The sequence below is a fragment of the Lynx rufus genome, unplaced genomic scaffold (assembly GCF_022079265.1).
Source record: "Lynx rufus isolate CCGP_SWC_20201006 ecotype Redwood Valley unplaced genomic scaffold, mLynRuf1.p SCAF_30, whole genome shotgun sequence".
In the NCBI taxonomy this organism is placed as follows: domain Eukaryota; kingdom Metazoa; phylum Chordata; class Mammalia; order Carnivora; family Felidae; genus Lynx; species Lynx rufus.
In genome coordinates, this window is record NW_025814846.1 from 8543253 (window position 1) to 8562863 (window position 19611).

The 19611-nt window shown below is 36.9% G+C and overlaps 1 protein-coding gene across 2 annotated transcripts in view; it reads left to right on the top strand.

Moving 5' to 3' along the window:
- ARHGEF9 (Cdc42 guanine nucleotide exchange factor 9) overlaps positions 1-18968 on the top strand; it is a 133941-nt gene extending 114973 nt beyond the window's left edge. For both annotated transcript variants that reach the window (XM_047092575.1, XM_047092577.1), the window contains one exon: positions 18787-18968. In XM_047092575.1, coding sequence (XP_046948531.1) covers positions 18787-18968 — 182 coding nt within the window. The remainder of the gene's footprint in view (positions 1-18786) is intronic.
- Positions 18969-19611: the final 643 nt, after the last annotated feature.

Below are 19611 nucleotides of genomic sequence, written 5' to 3' on the forward strand. Positions count from 1 at the left end.
GCTAAATCAGGAGCCTTAAATCAGAATGGAGAACTTCAAACTGGACCAATACAGAAGATTCAGATATTAGTTTTCTTTCTCTGAACCATAAAGTACTTAAAAAAGGAAAATACCTTGAGAATCAATTTGAATATGGAATAAAGCTTTCTCCTTTTCATGAACTAGACAAACTTAAAATGCTTAGTTGAACAAAAGGAAGTAACTATCCTTTATTTTATTCATGACCCTATTCATTACCAGTTATTTTATACAAGTTCTTTAATCTCATCTTTATGGTACTTCTGAAAAGGTAGGCATTATTAGCCTCATTTTCCAGATTAGGAAACAAGATCTTTGGGATAAAGTGATTGTGAACTTAACTCATCTTGATTCCAAGTCCACTGTTCTTCCCTCTCCATCTCAGGGGTCTGCTGATTCTCTATGCTGGGAAAGAACAGCTCACATTTTGTCTCAGCTCAATTACTGACAGCTGCTTCTATTACTGACAGCCACTGTCATTTTCCCCAGGGGTAGGTGATCTTAATGAGACCTCACTTTCCCCAGGCCCTTCTGCTTTCTCAGTAGACTCTTTGGTTTAGAATGAATCACCCTACAAAATTACTAGATTCAAGTTGCCTGAAATTCCAGCAACCAAGTAGAGCTCCTTTAATTATTCCCAAATGAAGCTCCTTTTCACTGAGGAGGTTGAGTGCCTATGAATATCTGATTTCCAATTAAACAGTGCACCTAGTTGGGGTCCCTGTGACTAGACATGACTTCCTTTTAACTGCTTATTGTTTCTTGCCCTTGGGAGGCACTCACTGGCTTCTTCCCTCATCATGGAAATATGATTATCTTTAGGTAGGAAATTAAAGGCAATCACTCTTAACCACTTGGGAGTAAAAACATGAAAGTGTTAGAAAGCTATCTGAAGTTAGGTCAGTATAGATATGATCTGTATGAGTAGAGAAACATTGTGAGAGAATGTACCCCTTCCTTAGAGATATAAGCAGAAAAGAACCCCAGCCAGTTGGGGAGTCCTCAGGCTACAAAGAAGCTACTTTGTGTCCTGCCTGTTTCCTGGAGGCTCTTAACCCCTGAGATTTTCTCACTATGATTCCCTCCACTGTTCTCCACACTGACCTTCATGATGGGATAATACCCCTTTACCTCAGGGCAGGTTCCCTCAAGTCTATCTAATACTGGCTGCTCTTTTCACTACGAACTCTTAAAGCAAAGGAGCTCCCATAAAGCAACAAGCCAGAAAACAGTCCTGCTCACTCATACCAAGTCTTGGTGTCAGGTTCCTTTTCCACCCTATCTAGTCACAAGGCTATTCCTTTCAGGTTCTCTCTTATTCCCCAATATCTAAACACTGATTCAGCAATTCTAGTTTTCAAAGAAACTCATTTATTTTCAAACTTTCCAGAATTCCTACGAATCTCCATTATTTCTATTTCTAGTTTTCAAGACTCTCCTAGTCCAGGACTGTGATGATCGATATATTTTGAGACTCGAGGGAACTGCATATGTGGAAGCAATTGTCAAACTTAGGAATTTAATAGTTATATTATGTACATGATAAGAGTAAGAAGGGAATTCTTTAAGATACCCATAAAAGCCAGTTTCTTTAACCCTTCCAATGACCCTTTCCTGGAAGTGATGGGATCACTGTTATTAATAATTCTCTAATGCAGATATATTGAATAAGGTAAATTATTCTAGTGTCCCTTTCCACCCCCACCTATAATTCCATGGGACCTTGTCAACTCAGTCTACTGCTCTGTAGTGGGGGAAGACTGGCTGTAAGATAAGCAAAGAGGACAGAGCCTAGCTCCAAGGAAAGCCTTTTTTACTTTTATATATCGTCTTGGTTTTAAGAATTGATACATAACTTCTTGGAATTTGAATACTAATTCTTAGTCTATCAACCTATTTCAGTCTGTCATCATAGAACTCCCTAGGGCCATTAGCATAGCTCCCATCTCCGAGGCTGTAGGACCAGCTCAAAATAAAATGAATATCCTAAAATAACTAAAATAATCTTGAAAAAGAAGAGTAAATTTAATCAGTCTATCCTGATTTTAACACTAATTATATAGCTACAATAACCAAGACAGCGTGGTATTGGCAGAAGGATAGGCATATTATATCAATGAAACAGAATAGAGAAACCAGAAATAGACCTACATAAATATGCCCAAGTAATTTTTGAAAAAGATTCAAAAGAAGTTTAGTGGAGGAAGGACAATGTTTTCAACAAATGCTACTTTACTCATAGAATAAAAATTAAAAAAAAAAAACAACTCAACCTAAACTTACACACTATAAAAATGAACTCAAAATGGATAATGAACTTATATTTAAAGCTACAAAACTTTTTAAAAAGGAGAAATTCTTCAGTATATAGGGCTAGGCAAAGAAGTTCTTAGACTTGACACCCAGAAGCTGGAACCACAAAATGAAAAATTGGTATAATGTGCCTCATCAAAATAGAAATTTTTGCCCTCTAAAAGATCACATGAAGAGGATAAAAAGACAAGCTACAGAGTAGGAAAAACTACAAGCCATGTATCTGAAAAAACACTAATAACTAGAATATACAAAGAACTCTCAAAACTCAACAGTATAAAACTACACACTTCAATTAGAAAATAGGCAAAAGACAGATATTTTACTTAAGAGAATATATGGATGGCAGTTAAACACATGAAAAGATGTTCAACATTATTGATCATTGGAGAAATGCAAATGAAAACCACAATGAGATATCACTACATACCTATTGAAAAGGCTAAAATAAAAATAAATAGTGACAACACCAAATGCTGGGAAGGGTGTAGAGGAACTGAATCATTTATATCTTGCTGTAGAGATTGCTAAATGGCATAGCCACTCTGGAAAATAGTATGGTGGTTTCTTAAAACACAAAATGTACAATTACCATATAACCTAGCAGTTACATTCCTGGACAATTTTCGCAGAGAAATGAAAATTTACTTTCACATAAAAACCTCTAAACAAATGTTTATAGCAACTTTGTTCATAATAGCCCAAAATGGAAACAACCCAGATATCTTGCAGTAGGTGAGTAAGCAAACTATGGTATATCCATACCATGGAATATTACTTCTTAGTAAAAAGGAGCCAACTATTGGTACATGCAACAACTTGGGTGAATCTCCAAGGAATTATGCTGAGAAAAGCCAATCCTCAAACGTTATATATGGTATGACTCCATTTATGTAACATTCTTGAAATGATATCATTTAGTAATGGGAAGCAGATTAGTGGTTGCAAAGATTAAGGAGGGGGTGAGTACAGGAGAGAAGAGTGGTTATGGAAGAGTAATGATAGTGTTCTTGTGATGACAGAAATGTTCTATCTCTTGGCTGTGTCCCATAACAATGTTAAAATCCTGGTTGTAATATTGTACTAGAGTTTTATAAAATGTTATCATTGGAGAAACTGAATAAAGGGTACAAAGTGTATCTCTGTATCGTTTCTTACAGCTGCATGTAAATATGCAGTACTCTCAAAATAAAAAAAAAGTTTAATTGAGAAATTAAAATGAACACTTCCCAAACTTTCCCCCTAATATTTTCATATCATTTGTTGGCACTCAGTGCCTTCATATTTCTGACACTTACCACCTTTGAAAATTGCCTCTTAGAGGACATCACCAAAATAGCAGAATAGCTTTCAACTGTCTTCCCCCTGAAGAATATTGATTTTGACAGTCACCCACAGATGAGTGTGCTTTTGTGAAAGTTCAAAATCCAGCAGAAAAGTTCCAGATCACCCATAGAGAAAAATATCCATGATTAGATGCATAGAAAAATAGGGCCAGTCAATAAAGACTAGAGGAAGTGAATGCCTTTTCAAATGCCACAACAGCCACTCAATACTACAAGGGACATGAAAAATCAGGGAAACATGACATAACCAAAGGAATACAGTTTTATAGAAACTGACCCCCAAAGACATGGAGATATGCAATTTTTCCAATAAACATTTCAAAATAGTTGTTTCAAGGAAATTTAGTGAGCCACAAGAAAGCACAGAAAGTTCAAAAAAATCAGGAAAACAATACACAAGACAAGAAACTTAACAAAGAGTAGAAATCATAAAAAAATAACCAAACAAAAATTACAGAGCTGAAGAATACAATTAATGAAATGAAACAAATGCAATAGAGAGCATCAAAAACAGATTTGATCAAGCAGAAGAAAGTATTTGTGAAGTCAAAAACAGGTCATTTGAAATTATCGGAGAAAGCCTATGTGAATTATGGGATAAAATTAAGATAAGCAATCTATACAATATTGTAGAACCAGAAGAAGAAAAGAGAAAGAAAGGGGAAGAAAACTTATTTAAAGAAATAATGGCTGAGAAACTTTCAATCCTGGATAAGTATTTAAATATTCAGCTTCATGAGACTCATTGTTTGCTAAACAATGTCAACCCAAATTATATTCTTCAAGATACATTATAATAAAACTGTCTAAAGTCAAAAACAAAGAGAAAAGATTAAAAGCAGCAAGATAAAATCTTCATATACAAGGGAACACACATAAGGCTATTAGAAGATTTCTCAGCAGGAACCTAGCAGACCAGGAGAGAGTGGGATGCTATATTCAGAGTTCTGAAAGAAGAAAACTTTTAACCAAGAATACTATACCCAGGAAAGTTGTCCTTTAGAAATGTAGAATAAAGAAAGACTTTCCCAGAGACAGAGAGAGAGAGAGAGAGAGAGAGAGAGATTGAGAGAAAGAGAGTCCATCACCTCTAGATTTGTCTTATAAGAAATGCTGAAATGAGTTTTTTTTTCTTATTTTATTTTTTTTATATGAAATTTATTGACAAACTGGTTTCCATACAACACCCAGTGCTCATCCCAAAAGGTGCCCTCCTCAATACCCATCACCATCACCCACCCTCCCCTCCCTCCCACCCCCCATCAACCCTCAGTTTGTTCTCAGTTTTTAACAGTCTCTTATGCTTTGGCTCTCTCCCACTCTAACGTCCTTTTTTTTTTTTTCCTTCCCCTCCCCCATGGGTTCCTGTTAAGTTTCTCAGGATCCACATAAGAGTGAAACCATATGGTATCTGTCTTTCTCTGTATGGCTTATTTCACTTAGCATCACACTCTCCAGTTCCATCCACGTTGCTACAAAAGGCCATATTTCATTTTTTCTCATTGCCACGTAGTATTCCATTGTGTATATAAACCACAATTTCTTTATCCATTCATCAGTTGATGGACATTTAGGCTCTTTCAATAATTTGGCTATTGTTGACAGTGCTGCTATGAACATTGGGGTACAAGTGCCCCTATGCATCAGTACTCCTGTATCCCTTGGGTAAATTCCTAGCAGTGCTATTGCTGGGTCATAGGGTAGGTCTATTTTTAATTTTCTGAGGAACCTCCACACTGCTTTCCAGAGCGGCTGCACCAATTTGCATTCCCACCAACAGTGCAAGACGGTTCCCATTTCTCCACATCCTCTCCAGCATCTATAGTCTCCTGATTTGTTCATTTTGGCCACTCTGACTGGCGTGAGGTGATACCTGAGTGTGGTTTTGATTTGTATTTCCCTGATAAGGAGCGACGCTGAACATCTTTTCATGTGCCTGTTGGCCATCTGGATGTCTTCTTTAGAGAAGTGTCTATTCATGTTTTCTGCCCATTTCTTCACTGGGTTATTTGTTTTTCGGGTGTGGAGTTTGGTGAGCTCTTTATAGATTTTAGATACTAGCCCTTTGTCTGATATGTCATTTGCAAATATCTTTTCCCATTCCGTTGGTTGCCTTTTAGTTTTGTTGGTTGTTTCCTTTGCTGTGCAGAAGCTTTTTATCTTCATAAGGTCCCAGTAATTCACTTTTGCTTTTAATTCCCTTGTCTTTGGGGATGTGTCGAGTAAGAGATTGCTACGGCTGAGGTCAGAGAGGTCTTTTCCTGCTTTCTCCTCTAAGGTTTTGATGGTTTCCTGTCTCACATTTAGGTCCTTTATCCATTTTGAGTTTATTTTTGTAAATGGTGTGAGAAAGTGGTCTAGTTTCAACCTTCTGCATGTTGCTGTCCAGTTCTCCCAGCACCATTTGTTAAAGAGGCTGTCTTTTTTCCATTGGATGTTCTTTCCTGCTTTGTCAAAGATGAGTTGGCCATACGTTTGTGGGTCTAGTTCTGGGGTTTCTATTCTATTCCATTGGTCTGTGTGTCTGTTTTTGTGCCAATACCATGCTGTCTTGATGATGACAGCTTTGTAGTAGAGGCTAAAGTCTGGGATTGTGATGCCTCCTGCTTTGGTCTTCTTCTTCAAAATTCCTTTGGCTATTCGGGGCCTTTTGTGGTTCCATATGAATTTTAGGATTGCTTGTTCTAGTTTCGAGAAGAATGCTGGTGCAATTTTGATTGGGATTGCATTGAATGTGTAGATAGCTTTGGGTACTATTGACATTTTGACAATATTTATTCTTCCAATCCATGAGCAGGGAATGTCTTTCCATTTCTTTAAATCTTCTTCAATTACCTTCATAAGCTTTCTATAGTTTTCAGCATACAGATCCTTTACATCTTTGGTTAGATTTATTCCTAGGTATTTTATGCTTCTTGGTGCAATTGTGAATGGGATCAGTTTCTTTATTTGTCTTTCTGTTGCTTCATTGTTAGTGTATAAGAATGCAACTGATTTCTGTACATTGATTTTGTATCCTGCAACTTTGCTGAATTCATGTATCAGTTCTAGCAGACTTTTGGTGGAGTCTATCGGATTTTCCATGTATAATATCATGTCATCTGCAAAAAGCGAAAGCTTGACTTCGTCTTTGCCAATTTTGATGCCTTTAATTTCCTTTTGTTGTCTGATTGCTGAGGCTAGAACTTCCAGCACTATGTTAAACAACAACGGTGAGAGTGGGCATCCCTGTCGTGTTCCTGATCTCAGGGAAAAAGCTCTCGGTTTTTCCCCGTTGAGGATGATGTTAGCTGTGGGCTTTTCATAAATGGCTTTTATGATCTTTAAGTATGTTCCTTCTATCCCGACTTTCTCAAGGGTTTTTATTAAGAAAGGGTGCTGGATTTTGTCAAAGGCCTTTTCTGCATCGATTGACAGGATCATATGGTTCTTCTCTTTTTTTTTGTTAATGTGATGTATCACGTTGATTGATTTGCGAATGTTGAACCAGCCCTGCATCCCAGGAATGAATCCCACTTGATCATGGTGAATAATTCTTTTTATATGCTGTTGAATTCGATTTGCTAGTATCTTATTGAGAATTTTGGCATCCATATTCATCAGGGATATTGGCCTGTAGTTCTCTTTTTTTGCTGGGTCTCTGTCTGGTTTAGGAATCAAAGTAATACTGGCTTCATAGAATGAGTCTGGAAGTTTTCCTTCCCTTTCTATTTCTTGGAATAGCTTGAGAAGGATAGGTATTATCTCTGCTTTAAACGTCTGGTAGAACTCCCCTGGGAAGCCATCTGGTCCTGGACTCTTATTTGTTGGGAGATTTTTGATAACCGATTCAATTTCTTTGCTGGTTATGGGTCTGTTCAAGCTTTCTATTTCCTCCTGATTGAGTTTTGGAAGAGTGTGGGTGTTCAGAAATTTGTCCATTTCTTCCAGGTTGTCCAATTTGTTGGCATATAATTTTTCATAGTATTCCCTGATAATTGTTTGTATCTCTGAGGGATTGGTTGTAATAATTCCATTTGCATTCATGATTTTATATATTTGGGTCATCTCCCTTTTCTTTTTGAGAAGCCTGGCTAGAGGTTTGTCAATTTTGTTTATTTTTTCAAAAAACCAACTCTTGGTTTCGTTGATCTGCTCTACAGTTTTTTTAGATTCTATATTGTTTATTTCTGCTCTGATCTTTACTATTTCTCTTCTTCTGCTGGGTTTAGGCTGCCTTTGCTGTTCTGCTTCTATTTCCTTTAGGTGTGCTGTTAGATTTTGTATTTGGGATTTTTCTTGTTTCTTGAGATAGGCCTGGATTGCGATATATTTTCCTCTCAGGACTGCCTTCGCTGCATCCCAAAGCGTTTGGATTGTTGTATTTTCATTTTCGTTTGTTTCCATATATTTTTTGATTTCTTCTCTAATTGCCTGCTTGACCCACTCATTCGTTAGTATAGGGTGTTCTTTAACCTCCATGCTTTCGGAGGTTTTCCAGACTTTTTCTTGTGGTTGATTTCAAGCTTCATAGCATTGTGGTCTGAAAGTATGCATGGTATAATTTCAATTCTTGTAAACTTATGAAGGGCTGTTTTGTGACCCAGTATATGATCTATCTTGGAGAATGTTCCATGTGCACTCGAGAAGAAAGTATATCTGTTGCTTTGGGATGCAGAGTTCTAAATATATCTGTCAAGTCCATCTGATCCAGTGTCTCATTCAGGGCCCTTGTTTCTTTATTGACCGTGTGTCTAGATGATCTATCCATTTCTGTAAGTGGGGTGTTAAAGTCCCCAGCAATTACCACATTCTTATCAATAAGGTTGCTTCTGTTTATGAGTAATTGTTTTATATATTTGGGGGCTCCGGTATTCGGCGCATAGACATTTATAATTGTTAGCTCTTCCTGATGGATAGACCCTGTAACTATTATATAATGTCCTTCTTCATCTCTTGTTACAGCCTTTAATTTAAAGTCTAGTTTGTCTGATATAAGTATGGCTACTCCAGCTTTCTTCTGGCTTCCAGTAGCATGATAAATAGTTCTCCATCCCCTCACTCTGAATCTAAAGGTGTCCTCAGGTCTAAAATGAGTCTCTTGTAGACAGCAAATAGATGGGTCTTGTTTTTTTATCCATTCTGATACCCTATGTCTTTTGGTTGGCGCATTTAATCCATTTACATTCAGTGTTATTATAGAAAGATACGGGTTTAGAGTCATTGTGATGTCTGTATGTTTTATGCTTGTAGTGATGTCTCTGGTACTTTGTCTCACAGGGTCCCCCTTAGGATCTCTTGTAGGGCTGGTTTAGTGGTGACAAATTCCTTCAGTTTTTGTTTGTTTGGGAAGACCTTTATCTCTCCTTCTATTCTAAATGACAGACTTGCTGGATAAAGGATTCTTGGCTGCATATTTTTGCTGTCTAGCACCCTGAAAATCTCGTGCCAATTCTTTCTGGCCTGCCAAGTTTCAAAAGAGAGATCAGTCACGAGTCTTATAGGTCTCCCTTTATATGTGAGGGCACGTTTACCCCTTGCTGCTTTCAGAATTTTCTCTTTATCCTTGTATTTTGCCAGTTTCACTATGATATGTCGTGCAGAAGATCGATTCAAGTTACGTCTGAAGGGAGTTCTCTGTGCCTCTTGGATTTCAATGCCTTTTTCCTTCCCCAGTTCAGGGAAGTTCTCAGCTATTATTTCTTCAAGTACCCCTTCAGCACCTTTCCCTCTCTCTTCCTCCTCTGGGATACCAATTATGCGTATATTATTTCTTTTTAGTGTATCACTTAGTTCTCTAATTTTCCCCTCATACTCCTGGATTTTTTTATCTCTCTTTTTCTCAGCTTCCTCGTTTTCCATAACTTTATCTTCTAGTTCACCTATTCTCTCCTCTGCCTCTTCCATCCGAGCCGTGGTGGTTTGCATTTTGTTTTGCATTTCATTTAAAGCGTTTTTCAGCTCCTCGTGACTGTTCCTTAGTCCCTTGATCTCTGTAGCAAGAGATTCTCTGCTGTCCTGTATGCTGTTTTCCAGCCCAGCGATTAATTTTATGACTATTATTCTAAATTCACTTTCTGTTATATTATTTAAATCCTTTTTGATCAGCTGATTAGCTGTTGTTATTTCCTGGAGATTCTTCTGAGGGGAATTCTTCCGCTTGGTCATTTTGGATAGTCCCTGGTGTGGTGAGGACCTGCAGGGCACTTCCCCTGTGCTGTGGTGTATAACTGGAGTTGGTGGGCGGGGCCGCAGTCCGACCTGATGTCTGCCCCCAGCCCACCGCTGGGGCCACAGTCAGACTGGTGTGTGCCTTCTCTTCCCCTCTCCTAGGGGCGGGATTCACTGTGGGGTGGCGTGGCCCGTCTGGGTACTTGCACACTGCCAGGCTTGTGATGCTGGGGATCTGGCGTATCAGCTGGGGTGGGAAGGCAAGGTGCATGGCGGCAGGGGGGGCAGGCTTAGCTCGCTTCTCCTTAGGTGATCCACTTCAGGAGGGGCCCTGTGGCAGCCGGAGGGAGTCAGATCCGCTGCCGGAGGTTTGGCTCCACAGAAGCACAGAGTTGGGTGTTCGCACTGAGCGAGCAATTTCCCTGGCCGGAACCGGTTCCCTCTGGGATTTTGGCTGGGGGATGGGCGGGGGAGATGGCGCTGGCGAGCGCCTTTGTTCCCTGCCAAACTGAGCTCTGTTGTCCGGGGGCTCCGCAGCTCACCCTCCCTTTGTCCTCCAGCCTTCCCGCTTTCCGAGCAGAGCTGTTAACTTATGACCTCCCAGAAGCTAAGTCGCGCCTGCTGTCGGAACACAGTCCGTCAGGCCCCTCCGCTTTTGCAAGCCGGACTCGGGGGCTCTGCTTGGCTGGCGAGCCGCCCCTCTGCCCCGGCTCCCTCCCGCCAGTCCGTGGAGCGCGCACCGCCTCGCCTCCCTTCCTACCCTCTTCCGTGGGCCTCTGGTCTGCACTTGGGTCCGGTGACTCTGTTCTGCTAATCCTCTGGCGGTTTTCTGGGTTATTTAGGCAGGTGTAGGTGGAATCTAAGTGATCAGCAGGACGCGCGGTGAGCCCAGCGTCCTCCTACGCCGCCATCTTCCCAGAATCCCCTGAAATGAGTTTTTCAAACTGAAGGTAAAAGATGATAATCAGTAACATGAAAACATATGAAAATATAAACACACAGGTAAAGCAAGTGTATATCTAATTCAGAATACTCTAATATGGTGGTGTATTAATTATATCTATAAAGGATAAAGTATAAAAGGGTTAAAATAACTAAGGTACAATAATTTATTAATGGATAACAATAAAAAATGTAAATTGTGACATCAAAAACATAATATGTGGAGTTGGAGATTGTAAAAAGGTAGAGTTTGTTTTTTATGTGTCCAAAGTTAATTTGTTACCAGTATAAAATAGATTATTGTAACTATAAGATATCTATGTCAGCTTCATTGTAACCACAAAGAACATACCTACAGTAGATACACACACAAAAAGAGGTGAATCAAAGCATACAAGTTTGGAAAACCATCAATTCATAAAGGAAAATAGCAAGAGAAGAAGAAAAGAACAAAATAACTATAAAACAGAAATAATTAATAAGATGACAATAGTAAATCCCTACCATCTCAATAATTACTTTCATTGTGAATGGATTAGATTCCCTTATCAACATGCATAGAGTGGCTTAATGGATAAAAATATAAGACACAATTATGCACTGCCTACAGAAGACTAAGTTCATCTTTAAGGATACATATAGCCTCAAAGTTAAGGGATGGTAAACAGGTATTTTATGAATGTGGAAGCCAAACTAAAGCAAGGATAGCTACACTTATATAAATCAAAACTGTCACAAGAGACAAAGAAGGTCGCTATATAGTCATAAGGGGTAATTCATCAAGATATATATGCACCCAAAACATAAATATGTAAATTGTAAATATATATGTGCTCATTATGAAACAAATACTTACAGATCTGAAGGAAGAAACAGACAATATAATAATAGTAACAATTAATAGATCACCTAGACAAAAATTGATTAAGAAAATATTGGACTGGAAATATATTTAGACTAAGTTGACCTAAAAGACATATAAAGAACATGCCATCCAATAGCAGCAGAATTCACATTTTTCTCAAGCACAAATGGAACATGCTCTAGAGTGGTATGTGTTAGGTTACAAAACGAGTCTTAGAAAATTTAAGAAGACTGAAATCATATCAAGTGTCTTTTCCAACCACAGTGGTATGAATCTAAAAATCTGTAACAGGAGGAAAACTGGAAAGTTCACAAATATGTGGAATTTACACAACACACTTCTGAATAACCAATGAGTCAAAGAAGAAATCAAAAGGGAAATAAAAAAATATCTTGAATAAATGAAAATGAAAACCTAACATACCAAAAGTTACGGGATGTAGCAAAATCTGTTTTAGGAGGGAGGTTTATAGCCATAATGCTTACACAAAGAAAAAAATTCAAATAAACAACCTAACTTTACACTTCAAGAACAAGCAAAAGAAGAAAAATAAGCCCAATGTTAACAGAAAAAAAAGGAAATACCAAAGATCAGAGGAGAAATAGAGAGCAGAAAAACAATAGAAAAGTTCAATGAAATTAAGAGCTATTTTTTGAAAAGATAAACAAAATTGACAAACCTTTGGCTAGACTAAAGGAGGGAGAAAACTCAAATAAATAGAATCAGAAATTAAACAGATTACAAATAATACCACAGAAATAGAATCATAAGAGAATAATGTGAACAATATACACCAAAAACTTGGATGACCTAGAAGAAATGAATAATTTCTAAGGAGGGTGGGTGATGGGTATTGAGGAGGGCACCTTTTGGGATGAGCACTGGGTGTTGTATGGAAACCAATTTGACAATAAATTTCATATATTGAAAAAAAATACAATGTACTAAGATTGAATCATGAAGAAATAGAAATATGAATGTACCAAAAATGAATAAGAAGATTGAATTCGTAATAAAAAAAAAACCTCCCAACAAAGAAAAGCCCAAGAATAGATGGTTTTACTGGTGAATTGTACCAAGTATTTAAAGAATCAATGCCAATCTTTCTCAAACTCTTCCAAAAAGTTGAAGAGACGAGAATACTTGCAAACTCATTTTATGAGACCAGCAGTAACACCAATACTAAATCCAGATAAGAACACTTCATGAAAAGAAAACCACAGGACAATATTCCTGATGCAAAATTTCTTAACAAAATACTAGCTAACAAAATTCAACAGCACATTAAAAGGATCATATCATACAGCATCATCAAGTGAGATTCATTACTGAGATGCAAGGATGGTTTAACATATGCAAATAAAAATGTAATATACCACATTAATAGAAAGATAAAAAATCATACAATCATCTCAATAGATTCTAAAAAAGCATTTGACAAAATTCAACATCCTTTCATGACAAAAACTCTCAACAAATTATGTATAGAAGAAATGTACCTCAATATAATAAAGGCAATACATGGCAGATCCACAGCTAACATCATACTTAATGGTGAAAATTTGAAAGCTATTCTTCTAATATAAGAAACAACATGATAGCACCCAATCTCATCACCCCTATGCAATATAGTACTAGAAGTCTTAAGCAAAGAGCATTCAGGTAAGAAAAAGAAGGAAACAGTATCTGAATCAGAGAGGAAGTAAAATTGATTTACTATGACAAGATTTTATATATTTAAGAGCATCTATAAAACATCCACAACTAACACCATGCTTACTGATGAGAGACTGATGTCTCCCCCCAAAATCAGGAACAAGGCAAGGATGTCCAGTCTCATTACCTCTATTCAATATTGTTCTGGAGTTTCTAGCCAAGGCAATTAGGCAAGAGACAGAGACAAAAGGCATGCAGTTTGGAAATAGCAAAATCCCACAGATAATCCAATTTAAAAAGGGGCAAAATACCTGAATAGATATTTTTACCAAAGAAAATATTCAAATGGCCAACAAGTACATGAAAAAGTTCTCAACATCACTTATCATCAGGAAATTCAAATAAGTACAATGAGATATCACTTCACACCTGTTAGAATAGCTAATAAAAGATAAGCAATAACTGGTATTGACAAGGCTATGGAGAGAAGGGAACCCTTGTATACTGTAGGAACGTAAGTTGGTACAGCCAGTATGGAAAACAGCATGGAGGTTCTTCACAAAGTTAAAAATAGAACTACCATATAATCTAGTAATTCCAGTTTGGAGTACATATCTAAAGGAAGTGAAATCACTATCTCAAAGAAATACCTGCTCCCTATGTTTTTTGCAGCATTATTCAACAATAGCCAAGACATGGGAACAACTTAAATGTCCTTTGGCAGACAAATCAGTAAAATAAATGTGGATAAAGCACACACACACACACACACACACACACACAGAGTAAATCCTGCCTTTTGCCACATCATGGGTGAACCTGGAAGGTATTATGATAAGTGAAATAATTCATAGACAAATACTGTATTAGCTTACTTATATGTGGAATGCAATAAAATAAACCATAGAAACAAAGAACAGATTGGTCGTTGCCAGATGCAGGAGATGTGGGATGGGGGAAATGGGTAAATGTAGTTAAAGGGTACAAGCTTATAAAATAAGTTCTGTATAGCATGGTCACTAAGTTAATAATGCTGTATTGTAAATTTGAAAGTTTAAGAGAATAGATCTTAAAACTTCTCATCAAAAGAAAAAAATATGTAACTAGGCAAGGTGACAGATGTTAAGTAATCTTAATGTGGTTATTTTGCAGTATATACATACATCAAATCATTATATTGTACACCTTAATCTTATACAACATAATATGTCTATTATATCTCAATAATACTGATGGAAAAAAAGAAATACAAAATATGAGCAGACCAATAATGACTAAGTATATTGAATTAGTAATCAAAAACCTCCCAAAAAGAAAAGCCTAGAACCAGATGGTTTCACTGGGGAATTCTGTGGAACATGCACCAGTCCTTCTTAAACTTTTCCAAAATTTTGAAAGGAGTACTTCCAGACTCATTTTATGAGTGCAGGATTACACTAACACTAATGCCAGATAAAGACAATAGAAGACAATACAGGCCAATATTTCTGATAAATATATATGTAAAAATTTTCAACAAAATGCTAGCAAACCAAGTTCAACAGCACATTAAAGGATTGTACACCTCTTCTAGTGGGATTTATCTCTAGGAAGCAGGGATCATTCAACATATGCAAATCAATAAATGTGATTCACCACACTAACAGAGAGTAAGATAGAATCAAATATCATCTGTATAGATGCAGTAACAGCATCTGACAAAATTCAAAATACTTTCATGATAAAGATTCTCAATAAATTTGGTATATAAGGAACATACTTCAACATAATCAATGCCTTATATGACAAGCTTACCACAATTAATAAGCATGCTCAATGGTGAATGGTTGAAAGCTTGTCCTCTAATATCAGGAACAAGACAAGGATACCAACTCTCACCACTTCTATTCAACATACTGCTGGAAGTCCTATACAGAGCAATCAGGCAAGAAAAAGAAATAAATGAAAGGAAGAAGTAAATTTTTCTCTGTTTGCAGGTGACATGATTTTATATATAGAAATATCTAAAGTCTCCTAAGAAATTTAGAATACTAGAATAATAATGGAATTCAGTAATGTTTCAAGATAAAAAATACATGTATAAAAATCATTTTTGTTTTTGTTAAAATGAATATTCAAAAGAGAAATTAATGAAACAATCCCATTTTCAACACACAAAATGGGATAAAGTACTTAGGAATATATTTAACTTAAGAGGTTAAAAATCTGTACATTTATAAAATTGGACGTATATATAAAAGAAATTTGGAAATTTATAAAAGAAACTGAAGAAGACATAAATAAATGGAATGATATTCTGTGTTCATGGATTGTAATACTTAATATTTTGAAATTGCCCCTACTACCCAAGGCCATCTATAGATTTATTGTAATCCCTATCTCAAATTTCATGGTATTTTTCACAGAAGTAAATAGAGCAATTCTAAAATTCATATGGAATCACAGAAGATCCTGAATAACCAAAGCAATCCTGAGAAAGAAGAACAAAGCTGCTGGCATCATGCTTTCTGACTTTAAACTTTATCCCAAAGCTATAGTAATCAAAACAATCTGGTACTGGCATAAAATCTGACATATAGTCTAATGGAAAAGAAACAAGAGCCCAATTATAAACCCATAGTCAACTAATATTTATCAGGAGGCCAGGAATACTCAATGGAAAAAGGATAGCCTCTTCTATAAAAAGTATTGGGGAAATTGGATATTTACATGCAAGACAATGTATTAGACCCCTATCTTAAACTATTCACAAAAATGAACTCAAAATGGATTAAAGACTTAAGTATAAGACTCAACTCCATAAAAAAGTCCTAGAGGAAAATGTAGAGAAAATACTCTTTGACATGGTTTTGGCAACAAGGTTTTGAACATGACACCAAAAGCACAAACAACAAAATAAAAAATAGTGAGGCTACATTATACAAAAAACCTTCTGCACAACAGAAGAAACAATCAACAAAATGAAAGGGCAACCTACAGAATAAGAGAAAATATTTGCAAAGTACATATTTGATAAGGGATTACTATGTAAGATATATGAGCAACACATACAACTCAACTAAAAAAATAGTTCAATTAAAAATGGGCAAAGGATGTAAATAGACATATTCCCAAAGAAGATATTTAAATGCCCATGTAAATGTTCCACAGGTATAAGAAAGGATGTTCAACATAATTAGTTATCAGAAGAATGTGAATCAAAACCATGAGTTTTTGTATTTGTTAGAGTGGCTGTTATAAAAAAAAAACAAGATGTAACAAGTGCTGGTGAGGATGTGGAGAAAAAGGGAATGGGCACTGACGGTAGGAATGCAAATTGGTAAGCTACTGTAAAAACAGTATGGAGGGTCCTTAAAAATTGCAAATAGAGCTGTGTGTATGGGAAGAAAATGAAATCAGGATCTCAAAGAGATGTGTACACCCCCATGTTCATTGCAGCATTATTCACAATAGCCAAGACAGCAAGTAACCTGCATGTCCTTCAGCAGATGAATAGATAAAATAAATGTGGTATATACAATGGAATATTATTCAGCCATAGAAATAAGGAAATCCTGTCATTTATGGAAACATGGATGGACTTTGAGGGCATTATACTATGTGAAATAAGCAAAACAAAAATACAAATACTATATGATCTCACTTGTATTAGAATCTAAAAAAGGAAATTTATAGAAACAGAAAGTAGATTGGTGGTTTCCAGGGCTGGGATTGTAGGACATATCAACATGTTGGTCAAAGGGCACAAACTTTAGTTATAAGATGAAGAGGTTCTGGGGATATATGTACAGGATGGTGACTGCAGTTAACAATATCTTATTGTGTACTTGGGAGTTGCTGAGAGTTCTTAAATGCTCACACCACACAAAAAAGGTAATTTTGTTAGGTGATGGATATACTAACTTTATTGTGGTAATAATTTTGCAATATATATGTATATCAAATTATCATATTGCGCAACTTAAACTTACAGAATGTTATATTTCAATTATATATCAATAAATCTGGAAAACAAAAGTAAGAACCAAAACAAAGCTTTTAGAAAGAACTGATTCCTTCCCACTTAAGTGCCAAAGGCTGGTGATGGCTCAATATGACACTACTTCTAGTGTAATGGGATCAAGTCATCAAACAAAGGCAAACAAGCTGTAATGTTGAAATTACAGACATTGGCCAGCAGATGAGGAACTTTTTTCGGAGCAGCAGAAAGGTCTTCACTGAATTCTGAAATCATATGCTGTATGCCTCGGCCTATTATGTTCTGAATATAGGTTAGGATTAAACTTTCAGTTTAGCCTCCCACTCCCACCTGTATCGTCTATTCATGTGGATTTTGTTTTGATGGTTGCAAACACTTCTATGAAAGTTGCAATCGCTGAAGTGTTCCCTTTGAAAGGTTACAAATATATTCCAATCTTCCTTGTATTCCATGAATCATGTCTTCTTTGCTTTCTCCCATCTACCAATGCCACTTCCATATTAAATATGGTTTCAGCATTCTCAACCTGGTGTAGAATACTGGATCACTTGTACCTTGGCTTTTAGAAAACCATTTATCCACCAAAAACCTGCTTTGAAGTCAATAGTTCTTAACAGGTTCTTTTGACACTTTGGGAGGGTTGAGGAGGGAGGAAACGAAAGACCTTTGAAGTTAAATGGAAATTGTTGGGTGACTTGCAAGAACAGTCCTGTGTAACAGTCTCTTAAAAAGAGGTTGAGCGGGAAAGAGCCAAACCATAAGAGACCCTTAAAAACTGAGAATAAACTGAGGGTTGATGGGGGGTGGGAGGGAGGGAAGGGTGGGTGATGGGCATTGAGGAAGGCACCTGTTGGAATGAGCACTGGGTGTTGTATGAAAACCAACCTGACAATAAATTTCATATTAAAAAAAAAATAAATAAATAAATAAATAAATAGAGCTTGAACTGAGAAATCAAAGAATGTGAAATCTGTCCCTCACTTTATGACCTTGAGTGTGACATTTCACCCAGGTCTCAGTGTCGTCATCTGTAAAATGGATAGTGGCAACACCACAAACTTCTCAGTGATACCTCAGTAGATGGGAAAGCATGTGTTGTTGCAGTAGTCACACCATTCCAAAATCTGTTAAGGAATGTAATTCTTGCCTTGGATATTTTAATTTTTTTAACATTTTATTTGCTTTTGAGAGACAGAGAGACAGAGCATGAGTGGAAGTGCAAAGAGTGATGGAGACTGAATCTGAAGCAGGCTCCAGGCTCTGAGATGTCAGCACAGAGCCCAACATGGGGCTCAAACCCACAAACTGTGAGATCATGACCTGAGCCGATGTCAGATGCTCAACCGACTGAGCCACCCAGGCGCCCCGTATTCTTGCCTTGGAGATTTTCAATTCTAATTCATGCTCTCTAAAATTGACTACCTTGAATTTTCCTTCCAAAGTGGCCACTGGGTCATTTGAGAAACCCCTTGCTACTTAACTTATACCATTTCCCTTTGATCTCCCCTCTACTCTAGGTGTCAACTCTGCCCGCTCAGTTCCTCCTTCCTACCCACCACCGCAGGACCCGTTAAACCAGGGCCAGTACCTGGTCCCCGACGGCATCGCTCAGTCGCAGGTCTTTGAGTTCACCGAACCCAAGCGCAGCCAGTCACCATTCTGGCAAAACTTCAGCAGGTTAACCCCCTTCAAAAAATAATACCTACAGGGAGGCAGATAATTTTAAAATAAAGTAAATAAAATTATATTTATAGATGGACATTTTTTTGGAGAAGCACTGTTGAAATTTATATATATATATAAATATATATATGCTTATATATATTTATATATATAGAGACATATATATACACATAGACCCTTGAGTATACACATAAACACACACACACACACACACACACACACACACACAGAAGGACCAAAAAACATTTTCTGTTGTTTTGGGGAAGTGAAATCTGTAGTTGGTAGGAAGAGGTACCAATGACTTCCAAATATGTGATCCCTTCTTAAAAGCTTTCTGTTCTTACCTTGTCCCCCTCCCCTTTATTTTCAGAAAATAGTATTTCTATGTGTTCCTTTTCTTGTTGAGATAATCTCTTTGCTCCCCTGTGAGTGATTCATTGACTTGTCATTATTACCATAGATGTGTTTGTATTGCCTTTTTTCTTTCCTGATGATACTGATACTGATGACTTTTGAATTTAATTTGATGTGATAGAGTTTGGGAGTTTAAATTTCTTTTTTTTCCTTTTACTATTCAATGGATAAAGGGAAGATACACCTTTCTCTTCTCCCTCAGCTTATCATCTGTGAATGTTTCTGCAGCCTGGCAGTTGCCCCAG